This window comes from Dasypus novemcinctus, chromosome 19, assembly GCF_030445035.2.
Source record: "Dasypus novemcinctus isolate mDasNov1 chromosome 19, mDasNov1.1.hap2, whole genome shotgun sequence".
In the NCBI taxonomy this organism is placed as follows: Eukaryota; Metazoa; Chordata; class Mammalia; order Cingulata; family Dasypodidae; genus Dasypus; species Dasypus novemcinctus.
The window spans coordinates 79,939,034-79,958,731 of NC_080691.1; the positions used below are offsets into that span (position 1 = coordinate 79,939,034).

At 62.0% G+C, this 19,698-nt stretch overlaps 1 protein-coding gene across 3 annotated transcripts in view; it reads left to right on the forward strand.

Moving 5' to 3' along the window:
* The window catches only part of MLLT1 (MLLT1 super elongation complex subunit), a 72,654-nt gene that overhangs the window by 49,367 nt on the left and 3,589 nt on the right, over positions 1–19,698 (forward strand). The window contains exons 4-9 of one of the 3 annotated variants that reach the window (XM_058281997.1): positions 4,008–4,151; positions 8,396–8,530; positions 12,268–12,822; positions 15,643–15,730; positions 17,150–17,258; positions 19,592–19,685. In XM_058281997.1, coding sequence (XP_058137980.1) covers positions 4,008–4,151; positions 8,396–8,530; positions 12,268–12,822; positions 15,643–15,730; positions 17,150–17,258; positions 19,592–19,685 — 1,125 coding nt within the window. The remainder of the gene's footprint in view (positions 1–4,007; positions 4,152–8,395; positions 8,531–12,267; positions 12,823–15,642; positions 15,731–17,149; positions 17,259–19,591; positions 19,686–19,698) is intronic. The other 2 variants (XM_058281998.2, XM_058281999.1) reach the window with 2 other exon arrangements.

Consider the following 19,698-nt stretch of genomic DNA (forward strand, 5'->3'; position numbering starts at 1 on the left):
CTTGTTCCGCCTGTCCTGCCCCCTCCCCCGAGGGGTGCTGCCGCAGATCTCAGGACCTGTCGCCGTGCGTGGGAATGTTTCAGAGCGTGTCTCTAACAGCCAGGGGCTGGGCTTGAAAGCACAGTGACAGCGCCGGCAGCCCACCTAGAAACTCCTCACTGTCGTGTGGCCGGCACCATCTGCGGAGGCACACGCTGTGACTCATTGATGGGCTCCCAAACCTCCTTTCATCCATAGCTTCTCCCGCCACCTTTTCTTTTTTCATTCTTTGCAATTTATTTGCTGCAGAAACGAGTCGTTTATCCCGTGGCGTTGGGTACTGTCTGGCTCTGCTGATGGTGTCCTTAGCACAGTGCTCTGCCCTTGGTCCTGCCAGTTGAACTTGCACCTGGGGGCTGGGCGTCCAGGTGTGCTCTCCCAGGTGGTGGTGGGGTCTTCCTCCGGGGGCACCTGCTTGTGGTGTTAGCAGCATTTAGTGGTCGGTGCCGAGACCGATGGCGGAACTGGAGCGCCTCCTGCGGCATCTCTGAAGTCTCTCTCATCTTCCCACCTGGACCTCGAGCTTCCCCACAGCCGGTTTCAGCTCCAGCAGCGTTGGATTCTTGGGGGTGCTGGAGAGGGCACTGAGGCCACGCTTGCTCCCTGCTGGTCTGGCTTGGGCCTCCCCCGACCCCCTTCCCAACCGCCGCTGGGCCTGGCACTGCTCATCTGCCTCCCCGCACCGGGCTCCTCACCAGGGGGTGCAGGAGGGCAGTCCCCACAGCCCCTGCTTCTTTTTCAAGGGGCTCCCAGTTTGAGGGAAACCCCCACTGTGGTATGCACCTCCACCAGGGCATGTGCCAGGCCCACGAGGGCAGGGGAGGGGTACCCAGCTGCTTTTGTGGGGCTTGAGGAAGGACTTTGGAGGAGGTGAGGACTTGGTGAGTTTATTTTCTTACGTGACAAGTTCTGGAGGCAGCTGCGGTTCCGTTGCTCCCGGGCTCGCCTGCCCTGGCAAGGCTCTCCTGTGTTCCTTCACACCTCACCCCAGTGGGTGCCGCACCTCCAGGCCTGGCGCTTTGAGGTCAAGGCAAGAAGAAGGGACCGCAGGGAGAGCCTCTCTCCTTGCAGCTTTGTCTTTCAGTTTGGGAAGAAAGGCCTCCCTGGTGGCCTGTCCCTGTACTGCATTAGCCACAGCGGGGTCCCTTGGCCAAGGAAATGGGATTCCCAAGGCGGGTTTAAACCAGTCGTGATCCCTCTTTGGGGCTGGGGTAGAATCCCTTTCTGCTGAGAGCAGGGGTTCTGTGAGCAAGACAGGCCCTTTCAGGTGGCCAGGCCCCCTGCCGTACTGGGTAGTCGTCACTCTGAGCAGGCCTGTTCACTGTCCTCTCCTCACCGGATTAGGTATCCAGGTGACGGCTGCCTGCAGGAGTGAGGGCCGGGGCGGGACTCTGCATTCTCTCATACAAAGCATCCAGCCGCCTGCCGCAGGGGTCTTCAGTGAGCCTCTGCGAGGTGGCAGCCAGAGTCCCCGACTGCAGCGGGTGAGGGGACATACAGCCCCCGCGGGCTGTCCTGAGCCTGCTAGTGTGGGCTGCTGGGATGGGGATGCAGGTGGGAGATGAGAGGACTAGAAGACACTGGGTGTGCTCCCCTTTCCTCCGGTTTTACTGACCGGCTGAGAAGTCCCTTTCGCAGTGTTCTCAGAAACCTTCGCTGGATCCCCACCTCCAGCCCCACCCCACAGGTAGCGTTTTTATAATTCTCTCCATAGCACGTACCATAAGTCACTTTTTTAAAATGTACAGTGAATTGGTTTTTAGTACATTCCCAGAGTTGTGCAGCCATCGTCACTCTCCAAATCCAGACCATTTTCATCACTTTCTGGAGAGATCTGTACCCATGAGCAGTCACTCCCCACTGCTCCTCTCCCCAGCCCCTGGCAGCCCCTGGTCTACTTCCTGTCTCCCTGGATGTGCCCGTTCTGGACTTTCCATGTAAATGGATCATGCAGGATGTCCCTTTGTGCTGGTTTATTTCACTCAACATGACATCTTCTAAACACGGATCGAACTTCATTCCTTGTTTCGGCGGAATGATAGTCCGTTGTGTGGATGGACCCCATCTTGTTTCTCCATATCTTGTTGATGGACACCTGGGTTGTTTCCAGTTTGGGGATATTCTGAGTGTGCTGCTATGAATAAGTGTGGTCACGTTTTCATGTGGGTGTGTGTTTTCATTTGTCTTGGGTAGCTACCCAGGAGTGACATATGGGTCGCGTGGAAACTCTGTTTAACATTTGAGGAACTCCCAGGTGTTTTCCAAGGTGACTGCACCATTTTATAGCCGGGCAGCGTCTGAGGATTCCAGTTTCTCCACCTCATCGCCAGCATTTGTTATTGTCATCCTAGTTAGTGGGCGTGATTCGCGTTTCCCTGATGACTAGTGCTGTTGAGCATCCTTCCCTGTGCTTGTTGGCCCTTTGTAGATCTTTCTTAGGAGAAGTAGCTACTCAGATCCTGTGCCCATTTTTCAATTGGGTTATCTTTTTCTTGTTGAGTTGTAAGAGTTCTTCATATATTTTGGACATTGGTCTCATATATGATAAATGATTGGCAAATCCTTTTTTCCTGTTTTGTGGGTTTCTTTCCACTTTTCTTTGTAGTGTTATTTGCAACACATTTTTTAAAGTTTAACAAAGTCCTGTTTATCTGTTTTTCTTTTGTTGCTTGTGCTCTTGGTGTTAATTCTAAGAGACGTTTGCCTCATTCGCTGTCAAGCTTAACCCCAGGTCTCCTTCTGAGAGTTTTATTGTTCGATCGTTTTAGCTCTCACACTCAGGTCTTTGCTCCATTTTTGTTTCTAGTGTGAGGTAGGGTCCGCTTTATTCTTTTGCCTGTGGCTTCCCAGTTGTCCCGGCACCCTTTGTTGAGAGACTCTTGTTTCTCCCACTGAGTCATCTTGGATCTCTTGGGGCGAGCCCCTGCCTACCAGCGTGATTGTCCACAGTAGGACTAAAGCTGGCGTGCTTCAGCGCGGCTTTCGAGGCTGCTTACAGTTTCGTTCTCTCGCACCCCTTCTTCGTTCCCCTGTTTCTTACCACCCAGAAGTCTCTGAGCCAGGAGCAGATCAAGGTGTTTTGGGACATGCAGTTTATATCCTTCGGAAGGGGTGGCCCTCTTTAAGAAAGAGGATGTGAGGGTGTCTTGCTTTGCCACATTTTACAAAAACGGGGTCCGGCGAACACATTTGCTAAGCCCCGCCTGGCCTCGGAAGGAGCCAGAGCAAATTAGCTCCTTCTCGGCAGACCGCCCCTGCCCATGGCCTTTGCCCGCGGGTGTCCTGTCCGTCTCCCAGGCCCTTCTTCATGACGCGTCCCTGTGGGCTTGTCACTCATTTGCCCAACAGATTTGTGGAGAGCGGGCCCTGCCAGCGCTGCTGCACACTGCCCGTGGCGGGGGCAGGGTGGCGGTGCCCGTCTCATGGGGTGTTGGGGCCCCTGGAAATCCTCTGCGCCCTCGTTCCGCCTCCCCGCGGCTCGCCCTGGCTCTGCCCTCCGCGTTAGGTCTGCGGCCGGGTTTGCGGCACACTTGGCCCCTCCAGGGAGCGAGCTGGGGGTGGCGGCCTTAAGCCGATGGGCTTCGGGGACCGGGCCCTGGCTCAGCGCCGCCCCTTGCTGGCGGCAGTCGGTTGAGCCTCGGCTTCTCCCTTTGCTGATGGGTGGCTCTGAGGACAGTGGGGGCTGCCGCCAGCACGTGGCTCAGGGCCCGGCAGGCGGCTGCGCGCCGCCACCTGGGAACAAACTGGTTTGTGATCGTTGGGTGCTGGGCCCACCTTGTCCTTCCCCTGCAAAGAGCCAGGTAGTTTAGTTTTCCCTGAGGTACAGGAGGAGGCACGTCAGGAGATGCAGAGAAGGGGCTGAGGGGCGAACAGTGGAGGCTGTGAAGTTGAAAGGAGGGCGGTGGCGTCTGTCCCCGCGGCCTCCTCCCCGCCCCTCCAAACAGACTTCCGTGTTTTCTTTTCTCCAGGAGGAGCCCAGGAAGGTTTGCTTTACCTACGACCTGTTCCTGAACCTGGAGGGCAATCCGCCCGTGAACCACCTCCGCTGCGAGAAGCTGACCTTCAACAATCCCACCACTGAGTTCCGGTGGAAGCTCCTGAGGGCCGGCGGGGTGAGTGTGCCCCCAGCGGGCGGCTCCCCTCCCCGCAGGGGCCTGCCTGCCAGGCGCCGTGGCCGCCAGGGCCCGGCTGGGCGGCGTTGGTGCTGCAGGCCCTGGGGTCTCAGGGCTGGTCCCTTCAGGGTGTGCCTGGGCACCCGAGACCCGAGGGGCCGGCTGCGCAGGTAGTGCCTGGAGGAGCCGGGCAGGAACCCCAGGCTTCCTCGGCTGGGCAGGGCGGCCTCAGCCACGAATGACTCGTGGGCTGGTTACCTCTCTTGTTTCCTGCTCGGCTGTGGTTAAGTAGCACCTTCCTCCACCAAGGAGCTGGGGAAGGAATGAGTGTGAGGCCAGCCTGTCGGCCTGAACCAGCTCGGCAGGGCGGCGCCAGGCACTGCAATCTCCTTCATTGGCCTCTCAGAGGAGTTCCCGGTAACGCACCTGGCCCGTGGCCTGTCCTTGTGAGGTCACCTGAGGCATCGGCTCCCAGAACCAGGGCTTTGTGTCAAGCCATGTGGCAGGGAATCCCTCTGTGGTGCCTCTCGAACGCCTGCCCCTTGCCATGAGCCCCTGGCCTGAGTGAGAGCCTCCCCAGCAGGGGCAGAGCCTGGGGGGCACCTAAGAGCCTGGGTGAAGGGAGGGAGCTGGCTGCAGGGCCAGAGCGGGCGTGGGGACGGAGGCATTCGCCGAGGATGCTCGCAGGGGCCCGAGAGGTCACCGAGCCTTCGCCTCGGCAGCGGCCGGTGCCTGCAGCAGAGGCAGGCCAGGGGTGGGAGCATGCGCTCATGTCACATGTGTGTGTCTGTGTGTCTCTGTGTGTGGGGGGGCACCATTTCCCAAGTGAATTCGGGGGTTTTGGTTGAATTTCTTTGGGCCCGGCTGGCAGTCCTTTCCTCTTCACTTGATACAACTTGGGGTCTTTTATAAATCTAAAGGAAAAAAAAGTGATTCGTCCATTGTAGAGGATTTGATGGAGTTTTGCAGGAGTCGTCAAAACAAAGATGAGTCGGGGGTCCGATCCAGCCCGAGGCAGAGTGCAGGAGCCGATGGCAGAAGCCTTGGCCCTGAGTAGTCCAGAAGGGAAGAGCGGCAGCCAGGATGCCTTGCCCTCAGTCCTGAGGCCCGGATCGGGGGTCTGCGTGTTCTCCCCAGCTCTGCCTCTCTGCCTTATTTTCACAGCGAGCAGTTTCTGGACTGTGTCCACAGGTATCTGGGTGTTCCCAGGGGTCTGCGCTCAGATCCCTTTAAACACGTGGAGAAACACCCTCCACTGGACTCAGAGCCCCCAGCCCGGGGACCTTCTCCCTGCGTCGCCTGCACAAGGCGTTGCTTTTCTCTCATGCATCACCTAAACCCATAAAACAAGGGGTGGGGACAGAGAGGCTGGGAGGAAAAAGCCTGACTGTCAGTCTGTGCGGGGACAGGCTGTGAGGGAGGCAGGCAGGGCCGGCTCCCGAAAACGCCTGCCACACCTGAGAGGCCCCCCAGCTGCCGCTCGGCCGTCCCTGCCTGTCCCCCTCTAGAGGGTTGCCCTGCTGAGCTGCCCTGATGGTCCAGAAGTTTCCCGCCTGCCAGGGCTGCAGGTCTGCAGGGCTTGCTCTGGGCTGACGGCCAAGTGGCCCATGCTGGCCTTAGGAGCCGCCGGAGACCCCTGTGGGACAGTGGCTTGGGGCGCACCACCCGTCAGCTGGTTCCTGGGGATGAGGTCGTTGGGGCGCTGGCATTGGCCGACCTGGAGTTCTAAGTGTCCTCAGCACGGCTGCCGTTTGCCGTCCAGTAGCAAATAACCCCAAATCGGGCCTGTGTTGGTTTCGGTACTGGGAGGAGTGGAAGAACGGATGAATCTGTAAGTCAATGAGAACTTCTTTCTCTGCCCCTTCTCCCCCAGCTGGTGGGTTGTTTTGAGTTCTGTAATTCCTCACCGGGAGGCTTCAGGACGTCGTCAAGGATGACCAGCGGAGGGATTCTCCACTGTTCTGGAAAGCTCGAGGCCAGCCTGGGGGCAGGCAACTGAGTATCCCCTTGGAGATATTTCTTGTCCTGGGCTCCACTAGCTGTCGAATTGCCAAGATCAGTGGTTGCTGTGGTGGGTAAGGGTCTGTGATTCCAGCAGGCAAAGCCGGAGCCTGCTGTCAGCCTTTGGTGGAGGGAGAAGTAAATCCATCTTTTCAGTTTACTTAGCTTTGTTGGTTCGCTTTTTGAAAGGGTCTTTCTGACGACGAAGAGTTAGAGATGAAAGACATAAACTGCAAGACCCTGCAGTAATGTCAGCCTAGGGTGCGAATTTGAAGAGACAGTAGATGCCTTAAGACGGAAAGGGGCAGAGGTAAGACAGCCAGTGGGCAGCAGCCTCAGCGGGCACCTATGCGCTGGTGGCGGGCCAGGCTTGCAGCCCCGTCCCTTCTCTGCCGCCCTCCGTGTGCAACCTCCGGCTCTAAGGCAGGGGAGGACTCTCCTGTGTGTTTTGAGAGGATGCGAGACATCATGGCAGGGCTGGGGCTAAGACATCGGGGGTCGGGCTGGCTGATGAGCAGCTCGGCCTCAGCTTCGCCGGCTGTGGCCGCCGTCGGTACACGAGCCTTCACCGCTCTCCTGTCACGTCCTTCCAAGCATCTCTCATCCTGAAGGGCTTCCTCGATGAAAGCTGGTTTTACTGAGTTAAGTGCTTCTCTTCAAAGTCCCCTGTGTTCTTTTTTTTTTTTTGTCAGTAAAAATCTTTATTTAGAATCCAGAGTCTCCTATTCCCTCTGGAGCTCTATGTGTATCTTTGTAAATACTTCTTATGCCTCAGCTAGTTTTGTTCTTTTTCCGTTTTTTAAATTTATTTTTAATTTATTCTTAAAAAATACTTAGATTACATGAAATGTTACATAAAAAAATATAAGGATTCCCATATGCCCCACTCCCCACACCTCCTGCCTTCCCCACATTAATCACTTCCTTTCATTAGTGTGAGACATTCATTGCCATTGATGAACACATTTTAGAGCATCGCCACTAAGCATGGGTTGTAGTTTATATTGTGGTTTACGTTCCCTCCCACTCCATTCTGTAGGTTTTGGCAGGATATATAATAACCTGTATCTGACTTTGCAGTAGTCATTCAGGACAACTCCAAGTCCCCAAAATGCCCCCATATTACACCTCTTTTTCCCTCTCCCTGACTTCAGCATCTCCAGTGACCACTGCCTCCACATCAGTGATATAATTTCTTCCATTGCTAGAGTCATAACAAGTCTATAGTAGAACAGCAGTAAGTCCAGGCTAGTCCGTGTTTTATTCCTCCTTCCTGAGGACCTGGGATGGTGATGCCCACTCCCCCTCTAATTGAGAGGAGGTTTAGGTCTCACGTGACTGATGGATGGGACTCTTCTGCTTGCACTTGTACCTTGTGTTCTTCAGTAATTCCTCGTTGCTCTCTGGAAGGTGCTTTCTGACATACAGCCCAGGAGTGTTGACTTGCGTGTTGCTGTTTGGAGAGCTCACCCCCAAGCTTTCTCTCTCTTGAGCAGGTGTTGTGGCAAACCACGTGGGCATTGGGAGGGGTTCCTAGGTGCACCTCCAGGAAGGACCTCAGTCCCTTTGTCACCCCATAGTCTTCTCCCAAGGAGCAGGAGCAAGCACTTCTCCCCCTGCAGGCCCACCTTAGGCAGCGGCCTTGGCCGAGAGCCGCCGAGGGCGGGGCAGTTCCCCTGGCCCCATGCGATTCTCCTCCTGCCCTGGCCTTGGCCTCTGCCTCGCTGCGCGCCCACTCCGCCTTCTGCTCAGCTTTGCCCGTCTTGGTTGTGGTGTGGGGCTTGCCCCAGGACACGGGGGCACTGATCAAGCCACGTCCACTTCCGTTCATCAGAGGTTGCCCCTTCTGCTATACGACCGCCTGTCCTGGGTGTCTGCCTGGCTTCTGGCCGTTCTGAACTCATTGTCTAGGTCAGGTTCTGGCTACGGGTAGCTTCTCGGACTTCTTGGCACCGTCACGGCGAGTCTTCCTGCCCTGGCCTTCTCTTTGCTCTCCACCACCCAGCCTGCTTCTCTCTGAGCACTCAGCGCCTGGAGAGGCAAGTCCACCTTGCCCTCAGCAGTGGAAATGCTTTGATTCTTCTGGGAAAGTGATACTCATCTTTCCCTTCTCCCCCTCCCCAAGAAGGAGGCGCCAAGTGCCTCTCGACTGCTCCGCTCCGCAGGGTCTGCTTCCTCTTTCCGGTTGGTTCCCAGCCTGCCTCCGTGCTCACTGATAACATCTGTCTCTTCTTTATCACTAGGTGATGGTAATGCCCGAAGGAGCCGAAACGGTGTCCAGGCCCAGCCCCGACTACCCCATGTTACCCACAATTCCACTCTCTGCCTTCTCTGACCCCAAGAAGACCAAACCGCCCCACGGCTCCAAGGTTAGTGAGGTGGGTCCTGGGCACAGGGCACCTCCCTCTGCAGAGCTGCGCCTTCTGCATCGGAACTCGCTCCCTTGGCGTCTTCCTCTTTGAATTCTCTGTGCTCCACTTTGCTGCTCGCTGCTCCTTACTTAGCATTTCAAGGAATAAGCCAAGAAATTGTGAGCTCTTTGTTCTGTTCATCTTGAGGCCAGAAACCCTTTCCCATCTCCAGGCTTCTCCCCTTCTCCTGAGCCAGGGCTGGGCCTCAGAACAACTCAGACCCTGAGCACTTCTCTGCTGGAAGTGCTTGGCTGTGGGATGGAGCTTTCTTCTTAGGGCCCGAGGCCACCAGCCTCTCTGGTTCCCTGAGTGCAGCCGGGATGCCCATCCAGCCAGGTGCTTCTGCTCTCGGCTGCCCCAGGCTTTGCTTCTTGGGCTGTGGCTTCTGGCAGAGGACGCTTACTTGGGGGGAGGGCCTGGTGGGAAGCAGAAGAGTCAGGTGAGCCAGCAGAGCTCCACCGCGGAAGGAGCACATTACATCCTGTCATGGTCTGGCCACGCTGGCATCCACCTCCTGGAGAGCTTGCTCTCTGAATCGTGCTGGAGTGGCGCCAGCCGGAACGCCCTCTGGATGGCCTTGCGGTGTCTGCATCAACTCACAACTGCGCGCTCTGGTCCTTGTAGCCGCCTGCTTGGTGTATTCGTTCCCAGTGGCTGGCCTACGCCTGGCCATCAGGGCAGTTGTCATCATGTCACTGACTCCACATGTCCATCCACTTCTCGTCTTTGCACTTGACTTGCTTCACTTGCCCGGTGGATGTGGGGCCCCGGGACGTGGCAGGTGGAAGAGCCGCTCTCGGGCACCTTACAACCTTACTTAGCAGCCAGCCGCACTGGCAGGGAAGCACGTCACCAGCGGGGCCTTCCAGGTGCTTTCTGCAAGGCCAGCACGTCTCTGCCCTCCTCAGTGCATCTGCTTTAAGCCCTTTAGACATGTACCACCAAGTCCTGCAGTACAGAGCGCGGTTCTGGGGCTCTCCCCGCACTGGCTCGGCCTGTCTTGTCCAAGCCTGTGGAGGTTCAGGGGAGGAAAAGTTCTTGTGAGTGATCTTGGCCACTTCTCTTAACTGCCCCCCTCTTTTGGGGAGTCCACGCCAATAGGAAGGGTAAGCTGAACTGCCGTTTCTTCTCTGTGTGCCCCTCGGTGGTCACCTCCGGGCAGCCGGGACGTTCCTGCAGCCAGCCGGGCTGTGTCTGCCGGGGCTGCTCGTGGCTGCTCGTGGCGTCTCTCACCACAGTTCCTTTGAGACTCCAGGGAGACGTCCTGGTGTATCTGCTTGGCTTGGGACGCCTGTGGGCAGAGATCTCCTGTCTCCACCCGCGATGTGTTCCCGGAGCTTCTCCAGCCACCCCGGCAGGCAGCAGGATTTAGGCGGCATCTGCTTAGTTTCTCAGGCAGTGCAAGGCCTGCCAGAGCTCTTCCCTGCTCCTAGTTCTGCAAGGGCCTCCACTCGCCTTGTGGACCACCCTGGCCTCTGAACTGTGAGGCTGCTGTGTCTTCCTCGGAGTGACAGGCCTGTGAACCAGTCTCTGCCTCCTGTGGGCCTGGGCTCTTTCTCCCGGCTTCGTTCTCAGCCCCCGGATCAAAGAGTGTGATTGGTTGGGGCCACTCGCAGTAGGCGGAAGGGCCTCCGGGGCACCGGGCAGGCTGAGCCGGCAGGGGTGCCCCCTTGTGTTCCCGTCAGAAATCCCCAGGCCAGGGAACTTTGGAAGGTCTGGCCATTGCAGCCACAGGTGAACAGGTGCGGGCCGTGGTCCCTGGTGGTTGTCCCTCCGCAGAGCCACCCTCAGGGGCGGGGGTAGGGCGGCTGGCGCAGGGCAGCAGGAGCCTCCGGCAATGCCCAAGGCTGACAGCCCTGCCCAGGTCTGCCCTGAGAAGGGGCGGCTCCCCGGCCCGCAGCACCCCTGGTCCCACTCACCGGCAGCTTCAGGGCAGTCTTGCTTCCCTTTGATGGCAGGCCATGCCAGGGGGCATGGGCCACCACGGGGGGTTGTGGACACCGAGAACAGGGCAAGGGCCGGGCGTGGCCGTTGCACGTGGCGACCTCTGCTGCTTCCCCTTCTCCCCTCTGCGGGGAGCAGCTTGCTGGGGAGTGCTGCCCCAGGGACTGCTGCTTCCAGCCCAGGCCCAGCCAGCTGCTGCCTTCAGAGGGCTGCACGGCCAAGGCCTGGTGCTGTGATCCCCACCTCCCCCGCCCTGCTGGACATACACCCGGCGGCCAGGAGGACAGCCCCCCTCTTCTCCCAGGAAGGGCAGGGACTGGCCCCTAAGCCTGAAGGCTGTCCCCGCGTCCCTTCACGTTGTGGGCCACAGGGCTCCGCCTTGCAAGAAGAAGGTAAACGGAGCCGCTCAGAGGCTGCTGGGTGGGTCTCGGCTTGGAGGACTTGCTTCCCGGTTGTAGGTGGCTTGGAGGCAGGCATGGAGGTGTCCTGCCACCGCTGTCTGGACGGCAAGCCCGTGCCCGTCCTTTCCCTTGGGTGCACGGTGGCTTCCCGGCTTGGGGTCTAATGAGGCACCTCTCATCCCTTACTTCCGACGCCCTGGTTGGGCTTGGAGGCGCCCCTGGACCAGACACTCCCGGTGTCCTTGCCCACGAGGCCCGTGGGCTTCCCGAGTCGGGGCGCGGAGCCACGGCAGCTCGCAGCAGCTGACCCCTGTGCAGCACCCCTGGGTGCTGGGGTGTGGACGGGGAAGAGGGCCAGAGTGCAGGGAGCACTGCTGTGTGGGGAGAGGACAGCGACCTGCAAATTGAGATGCTCAGGTGCCCGGTGCCAGCAGTAGTCCTAGAGCCGGCAGCACTTACCTTTCGGAGCCTTTGCTGAGCTGCCCCGGGCGGGGTAGGTGGCCTTGCCCCTCGCCCAGAAAGCCGGCGCGCATGAATCTGGAGGTGCCCGCACACGGTCCTGCTGGCGAGTGGCAGAGCCGGAGCTCCCTCCCCTCACTGGTGGCTGCCGCCTGGCACAGGACCACTGTCCACCTCCACCCTCCTCTGTCCCCAGCCGAGCTTCACAGACCTGGCTGGTCCACCCCCTAGTCCAGGCTCCACCCCGAACCTCTGCATTTCCACAGTGGAAACTCGGGGAGGCTGTAATTTTCTAGAAAAGCTGTCCAGGTGATTTGAATTCAGCTGGGTCTAGGGGCTGTTTGTTCTCCGCTTTACCTGGGGACCCAGTCAGCACCCGGTGGGTGCTGGCCCTGGGACTTGCATGCACCACTCCATCCAGGAGCACATGGGTGGGGCTGGGACGGGGCAGGAAGAACTCAGGTATGTGGGGGTCCAAGCGGGGGCTGGAGAGGAGGGGAGGCCCGAGCCCAGGGGCCTCCAGTCCAGGCAGAGCCTCCCATCCCCGGGGCTCCAGGGACCCGTGAGGCGTTGGAGCGGGAGTGGGCAGAGGGGGCTTGGCGGTCTCGTGCCTGACTCACCGTGTGCTTTTCTTGAATCCCTTAGGGAATGTCAGCTCAATTCAGAGGGGAATCTTAGCCTGCACTCGCCTGGGACCTGCTGGCACTCCTAGTAGTTTAAAGGGACAGCTCCATTTAAATCTCCCACCTGCTGCCTTACTTTTTCGCTTTATGGAAGATTTTCTCTAGCTGAGTCTGAATCAGGTGGATTATACTTTGTAGGGGTCGGGGGTGGCGGAGCAGGGCGGCCCAAGATGCCCTTTGACCTTGTCTTTCTTCCCCTCCTGCCCTCCGCCCCCAGGACGCCAACAAGGAGAGCAGCAAGGCCTCCAAGCCCCACAAGGCGGCCAAGGAGCCCCGGGAGCGGCCCCGCAAGGACTCGGAGAGCAAGAGCGCCGCGCGGGAGCCGGAGCGCGAGCAGGCCAAGGCCTCCAAGGACACCTCCCGGAAGCTGGTCGAGGGCCGGCTGCCCAAGGAGGAGAAGGCACCGCCGCCCAAGGCTGCGTTCAAGGAGCCCAAGATGGCCCTGAAGGAGACCAAACTGGAGAGCATGTCCCCCAAGGGGGGGCCCCCGCCCCCGCCCCCGCCCAAGTCTTCCAGCAAGCGGCCCGCCGCCGTGGACTCGCCAAAGCCCAGCGCCAAAAAGCTGAAGAAGAGCAGCTCCAAGGGGTCCAGGAGCGCCCCAGGCACCTCACCCCGCGCCTCGTCTTCCTCCTTCTCTGACCGAAAGCCAGCCAAGGACAAAAGCAGCACCAAAGGGGAGAAGGTCAAGGCTGAGAGTGAGCCCAAGGAGGCCAAGAGGCCGCTGGAGGTGGAGGAGTCCAACTCGGAGGACGAGGCCTCTTTAAAGTCAGAGGTGAGGGTGCCAGGGGGGCCGCAGGGTTAGAGTCCGTGGCTGGAGCCTGAGCCGGGGCGCAGGGCCCGCTCGGCTGCTGGCCCTTGCTTGCTCCTCGTGGCGCCGAGCAAGCCTGCGCGCCTCGCTCATCGCCACTTCCCCTCCTGTCGAGCAGCTGTAAAGCCCGCCCCGGGAGCCTGGCCGAGGTGGTCCCTGATGAGCTGCTGGGTGCAGTTGTTCATGGGCCGGGAAGTCTGGATGGCTCAGTGACCAGGGTTTTGGTGGCCGCTTTGGGTCAGCCCGAGCCAGCACACCCCCCACTAGGCCTTCCCCTGCCACGGCAAGGGGAGCCCAGCAAGGAGTCCCCAGCTGAACCCGGGGTTCACACAGGCCCTGGAGGTGCAGGACGAGCCCCCTTCCAGGCCCTTTTATGGGTCTTGTGGTGGCAGCAGAGGTTCCTGGCTGCCTCCCGGGTGGCCAGGGGGTAGAAGCGCTGACCCGTTTTCCCCCTCCTGTGGCCGCTGCACACAGCTGGGGCCTGGGCCCTGGGGATGCTGGGAATCAGCAAGACGCATGTTCTGAGCATTGGGCTGGAGACCTCTTGGGGAGCAGCAGCATTTCCAGAAACCTCCGAAGAACACGTCAGGGGTGACCTGAGCCTCCGAACAGCCAGCAGCCCCGCTCGGAACCCCAGAGCCCGTCCTTCCTCGGGGCTCGGGTGGTGGTGCCATGTTTGAGCACACCGCTTGGTGTAAGGTCGCTGTGTGAGGGAGAGTAGATGATCGAGTCCCTTGCCTGGACTACAGCCCTGGCCATAAAGGGCCTTTTGCTCTTTGCAAACCCTCAGTCACCCTGTAAGGGTGAAGCTTTGCCCCCAGGGCCTGTGAAAACAGTTCTCAGGTCAGCCCAGGGTGTCAGCTTGGGGCTTCTAGGGGTGGCTTGCAGGAGGCGCCTATCTGGCTTGGGGCTGGCCGACTCACACTGCAGGTCGCAGGCTGTCCCGGGCTTTGTGGGCACGCATGGGGCCGCTGTTCCGGTACACCCAGCGCTTTGCACAAGCTGAGGCTCCCTTAGGGCCCCCTGGGCACCCGGGGGTGGTAGCAGCCTGCGAATGGTCCCGCCCATGTGGAGGTCTTCCAGAAATCCTGAATTGGCTGCGTGGCCCCTGAGTGCCGGAGGTGCTTCAGGCAACTTGTGGGTCCCCAGGGCTGCTGTTTCCTCCACGTGGGTGGCGCCCCTGTGCTGCTGCCCTCCTTCCCACCCCAGCACCCCTGGGCCCGAGGCAGGTGCTGATGGAATTGGGCACGTGGCGGCGGGCAGAGGCCTCACCTTGGGAGAGGGAGGGATGGGGGCCCGGGGGCTGCACAGCACCCTGTGGTGCCTGGCCCGAGGACTCCATGCTGGCCTGGGCACTGCTGCACGTCCTGCTGGGATCCTTGGACACCTGGGGGCACTTGGTGGGCAGCTTCCCTCCACGTGGGCATAGAACAGAGCTGCTCCGAGGGGGTGGCGTGGACGCCTGTATCTCGGGCACCAAGGAAGAGAGGGCTTTCCCGGCTCAAGAGGAGGTCCCGTGCCTGGGCTCAGGGGCCTGCGGGCATTTGCGTCATGCGGCGTGAGCCCCAGGCCTTCAGCAGCGCTCTCGCGGGCTGCCCCGAGCTGCTTCTCTGGCACCTCCCAGCACGGGGCTGGGCAGAGCGTGGAGGCGTGCGGTGGTCCACTCTGCCATCGGCTCAGCGAGCTCTGCTCTGCCGCGGGCCAACAGACGCCCCCAGCCTGCCCCCCGAGCTCTCTCTAAGTTCCCTGCCTGGGGCGGGAGGGAGGATGGGCACGTGAGCTGGCGGCTGAGGCTAACGCTTGCCGAGGCTGGTGGGCTGCTCTTCTGCTGATGGGGAAACTGAGCCCACGTGCTGCGGAGCCTGTGGCCAAAGGAACAAGGCCAGCTGGCGAGAAGGCTGGGGCGAGCAGCCCGGGCCCTGACACCCAGTGTTCACCTCTTCACTGGCCCTGTCCCCCAAGAGGCAGAACCTGGGGGCTGCGTGGAGGAGGAACCACGTGTGTCCAGGCCTGGCCGGGCAGGCCGTGCGGGAGGTGCTGGTGGCCGGGGCAGTCCTGCTGCCGAGTGGTACCCCCGGGGCTCCCCCAGTGTTGATGAAAATCCCCTGGGAGCACCACTGCCGGCGTGAAGGTGGGCACGCGGTGTCGCAGGGCCCACCTGGAGGGCCGGACCAGCGGGCTTAGGCTCGGCGAAGCCCTGGGGGACCTTTAACGCTTCAAGCCCCAGATCTGTGCATCCAGCTCCAGGTTCTCTGGACACAAGGAGAGAGGAGAGACAGATGGCTTTTGGGGGTCCGCTTCTGGGGGCGGGCAACGAGGGACTCATCCTAAGCCCACTGCACAGGAGACTCCCTTCCTGTGGCCCGCTCGCTTGCTGGTGGCAGTGGCCTGCACTGCCTCCACTTTGCTGGGCAAGGTGGGGGGCCGGCCTGGAGGGGGCCTGGAGGGGGCTGGTCTGCAGTGCTCGAGGCAGATCCCCCGGCGAGCCTCTTGGCCGAGACAGCAGCTGGCCTGGTTTTGAGTGCAGACGGGTGGCCTGCATCGGGCGGACCCAGGCATCCTGCCTGCTTCCCAGGAAGCCGCGTGCAGGCCTGTGCCAAGGCCCCCACGCCTGCGCCTTCCCAGGGGCACCTCCTGCCTGCCTGGGGTGGGGACACAGGCTCTGGCTGTCTCTGCTCTGGGGTGGCTTCGGGGTGGGGGGGGGGTGTTCACTCCCTCCTTTCCTTTGAATTGAAAGATTTGTCGCTTTCTCTTTTCTCGCCCTCCCCATCCTGGTGGGTGAAGTCTGCCCAGTCCAGCCCTTCCAACTCCAGCACCAGTTCAGATTCCAGCTCGGACTCAGATTTTGAGCCATCTCAGAACCACAGTCAAGGTATGTACTTACGAGAAAGGGGCCCCAGTGCTTGGGAAGCAGTGGGCCTGGCGGGGCCAGCGGGTCCCGCGGGTCCCCGGGAGGGGCTTCCTGACCTTGTGACCGCATTCCAGGGCCCTGGAAGGACTTCCCGAACGGTCCACACCCAAGGCCAGGGGCAGAGGCATCCCCCAGGCTGCAGTCAGAGCCATGAACCTGGCGGTTCAGGGTCGGGGCAGTGGGGCGGGGAGGTGGTGGCCACGCTCCCCTGGGCTCAGCCGGCCTCCCAGGGTGGCACAGCCCAAACCAAATAGATGCGGGTCCCCAGTTACCACCCGGGTGGCGTGGTGGCACGGTGGTGTGGGCTCCTCCCCGTGACCCCTGGCGTCTGCCTCCGGTCCCTCAGTGCCCACAGGCTTCCGGGGCTGCTGCAGGTGCGGGTGGGGTGGAGAGGAACCCACTTCCCACTTGGTGTCTGGCCAGTTGCCCAGGCCCTCCTCTCCAGCGGGGGGGGGGGGGGGGGGAGGCGCACTCAGCCTGCCCCTGGGGACGGGCTGGGCCGCAGCCCGGGCAGTCGGCCTTCTCCCGGAAGGGGAGATGGGTGCGCCTAGCCTTGGAGGACGGGTGAGGGGACAGGGGCAGCTGGGGCAGCTGGAGCACCGCTCCGGGCCTGCTGCCGCACGTCCTCAAGCCGGAAGCGTTTCTCGGAGGGGGCTGGACCGAGCGTCTCCTCCCCCCCCGTAGCCTGGAATCCTGCAATCCTGCGGGGGAAGGGGAGCCTCCGTGGGGGCGGGTGGCCTGGAATGCAGACGCGCAGTCGCCAAGAGGGCCTGGGGGATGGGGTCCTCGAAGCCCACACTCTCTCAAGTGTTCTTATCTGTTGGGAGGGGAGGGGGAGCCGACTGAAGCGGGATCACGTGACCAAGGTAATTGAGGGCTTTGTGTCCCTCTGTTGCCTTGGCAACAGGAATATAAACCAAGATGCTGTAGGGGACTGGAACCGAGTGCCTCTGGAGAAAGGGGAGGACGGTGGGCCGGGAGCCGCCAAGGGGCTCCTGAGGGCGAGGGCAGCAGGGGTAGGGCGCAGGCCGCGGGGGACGCGGCGGCGCAGCAGGGGCCACCCCTGGTCCAGGAGGGCTCGCGGGCCGCACGGCAGGGCCCCTTGATCGGGCGCGCGCCCTTTCCGCCGAGGGCGGGCTTGTCTGGGCTCTGGCCACAGCCTCTGATCTCAGCGCTGGGAGCAGAGCCGCGTCCTCCCCCCGCTGGCCATGGAGGGTCCCTGTGCTCCTGCGGAGGGCCAGGGGCCAGAGGCCCACGAGCAGGCCCAGGAAGGTAGGGAGGGCCCCGGCCGAGGAGCGGGTGTGGGGGGCAGTCCTGGCCGAGGCTCCCCGGCCAGCGTCCGGGCGCAGGTCTTCACACCCTCCTGCCCTCTGCCTCCAGGGCCCCTGCGCTCCATGGTGGAGCACCTGCCATCTGAGGAGTCCGACGAGGATGACTCTTCGTCGGATGAGGAGGCGACAGTCAAGACGAACCCCGGGAGGGACTCCAGGTACCGAGCCCGTGGGGAGCGCCACAGTGGTCCCGGGGCCTGCATCCGACTGGTGGCGCCCGGTGCCCGGCACAGGGACCCGGGGCGGGGGCCGGGACTGCAGCGTCCCGGGGTGGGGTGGTGGAATTCGGCTGGGTGGAAAGGGGTGCTGTGCAGGCCGGATGTCGCAGGTCGCTGGCCTTCATCATCCAGGGGAAGGTGTGTGCAGCCTGGCGGGAGGGGAGGATGTGCCCAGAGCAAGCTCCCTCACCCTCGCGAGAGCAGGCCAGGCCAGGGGCCGGGGGCAGCCCCCTCCGAGACGGAGTGAGCTGGGTCCTCTGCTCTCGGGCCTGGGAGCCCCTTAGCCCGACCCTAACTGAATCTGAGGACCCCATCGTGGGGCCTGCAGAACCCCCGGAGCGGGGAGCAGCCCTGACTGCCTGCGGGCCCGAGCCCAGGGGCGCTCCCCACCTCACAGTTGGCTCCGTCCCAGACCCAGGGCAGTGGGCAGGCGCCTCCAGGAGAAGAGGCCCAAGCCCTCCCGGGGTGGGGGTGACCTCTGAGCCTCCTAGCTTCTCTCTAAGAAGGGGCTTTCACTAAGCTGGCTTCGTCCTGGGAGAAGCGACCATGCACAGGTGCATAGAGCGCACCTGGCGTCCGCCTGGCCCGTGACGGGTGCTCTGAGGTGGGTGGTGGTGCTAGTGTCCGTGGAAGCTGCCTCTCCGGAGCTCCGACTGTGGAAAAGGCCCCCAGAACACATCCTCTCTGTGTGCCAGCACGCCCCTCCAGGCACAGGCAGCCCGGCCTCGCAGCACGGGAGGAGCAGAGGGCAGGCTGGCTCATCCCTGCCCCATCTGGTAACCACCGTCTCTCTCTCTGCTTGAGGCCCAGGGCGGCTGGGACAGGCGAGGCTCAGGTCCTGCTCTGGAGGGGCTCCTGGAGCCTGCAGAGCCGCGCCTCTGAGTGCACAAGGTGCTTAGGGCAGGGTGCTGGCGGCTGGAGTGTGTTGTCTGGCCCATGTCGCCCAGGCTGGGAGTGGGAGTTGTGCCTGCCTAGGGTGGGCTCGCATTTGCCGGCCACGCAGAGGCGCGAGGCTCCAGCTCGTGTTGGCGGCTCCCTGGACCCACCTGGTGGCCGTGGGGAGCAGGGAAACACGAGGCGCGTGTGCAGGAAGCCACCGAGACAGAGCACCAGGCGGGCTCCCTGGGGTTTTCTGGATGTGATCTGAGCCGGAGAAGTCGAGGCAAGAGCAAGCTCTTAGGGCCCAAGGAAGCAGGGTCCCCGGCACCTAACGCTGCAGGTGGGCAAAGGTGGTCTGAGGAAGACGGCAGGAGCTGCGGCCGTGTGCACCGCCAAGGCCAACCGAGGAGACATGGCCCGCTGGCTCGTCCCCCTTTCCTGGCACTTCAGCCCAGGAGGGAGGCCGTTACTTGGGGGGTGAGGAGGAAAAGGCAGCCGGCAGGGCTTCCCCTGCTTGCAGTGCCCTGTAAAGTCGCAGTTGTCAAGCACCCCGATGCTGGCTCGAGCCCAGAATGTCCCTGATGGAACAGGTTCCAGGAGCAGACGCTGATCTGGGGCGTCGTGGGGGAGCCGCCTCCCATGGAGGAGGGAGGGGCCTGGGGTAGGCCTGAGGGAAGTTTGCTCCCTGAGCACCCCCTCGAGGTGCTGCTTGAGATTCTGGAGGAAACACAGAGAAGCCAATGAGACTGCGGTGGTGTGAGGGCGAGTTTTCAGCCTCGGGCTGGATGTCCCCAAGCAAGCTCTGGCCCCACCACGGCCAGGCCGCAGCCAGGCTGTAGCAGCTGCTCGGCACCGACCCGTCCGGTTCTCGCCCCGAGGAGGTGGAGGCCGGGGTTGGGGTTGGAGAGGCACCCAAGTCAGAGGCAGGGTCAGGGTGACCTGTGTGCTCCACAGAGGCCCGTGGCCCACAGGGTGTCGGGGCCGGGTGGAAGTGAGGGTGCCATGCTCGGGCGCCGTTCGAGGGAGCACAGGGGCCACCCCTTCACGGCAGAGTGGGTCCCCTGCAGCCAGCCCTGCCCACGGAGCAGGGTCAGGTCTGGGGCCCAGCGTCGCCGGGAGGGACCCTGCGGGCCTGGCAGCAGCCTCCTGCACAAACAGGTGCCCTCAGAGCCCAGTGGCCCTTCTCCTTGGAAGGTTCCAGAACTCTGCGAGTCAGCAGCAGGGGCCTGGAGCTGAGGGATGGCAGTCTCCGGAGGCCTGGTCTCCCTGCCCTGCTGGGCACTCAGCAGCCGCAGTGCCAGGCTCAGGGTGCAGCTGCCTGGAGCCCCACGCCACCGCCGGCAGGGCCTGGGCCGGGGGGCGGGGGGTGCCTGACGGCCGTGTCTGCTGTCCAGGTTGAGCTTCAGCGACAGCGAGAGCGACAACAGTGCCGACTCCTGCCTGCCCAGCCGCGAGCCCCCTCCCCCCCAGAAGCCTCCCAACAGCAAGGTGAGCCCCGAGG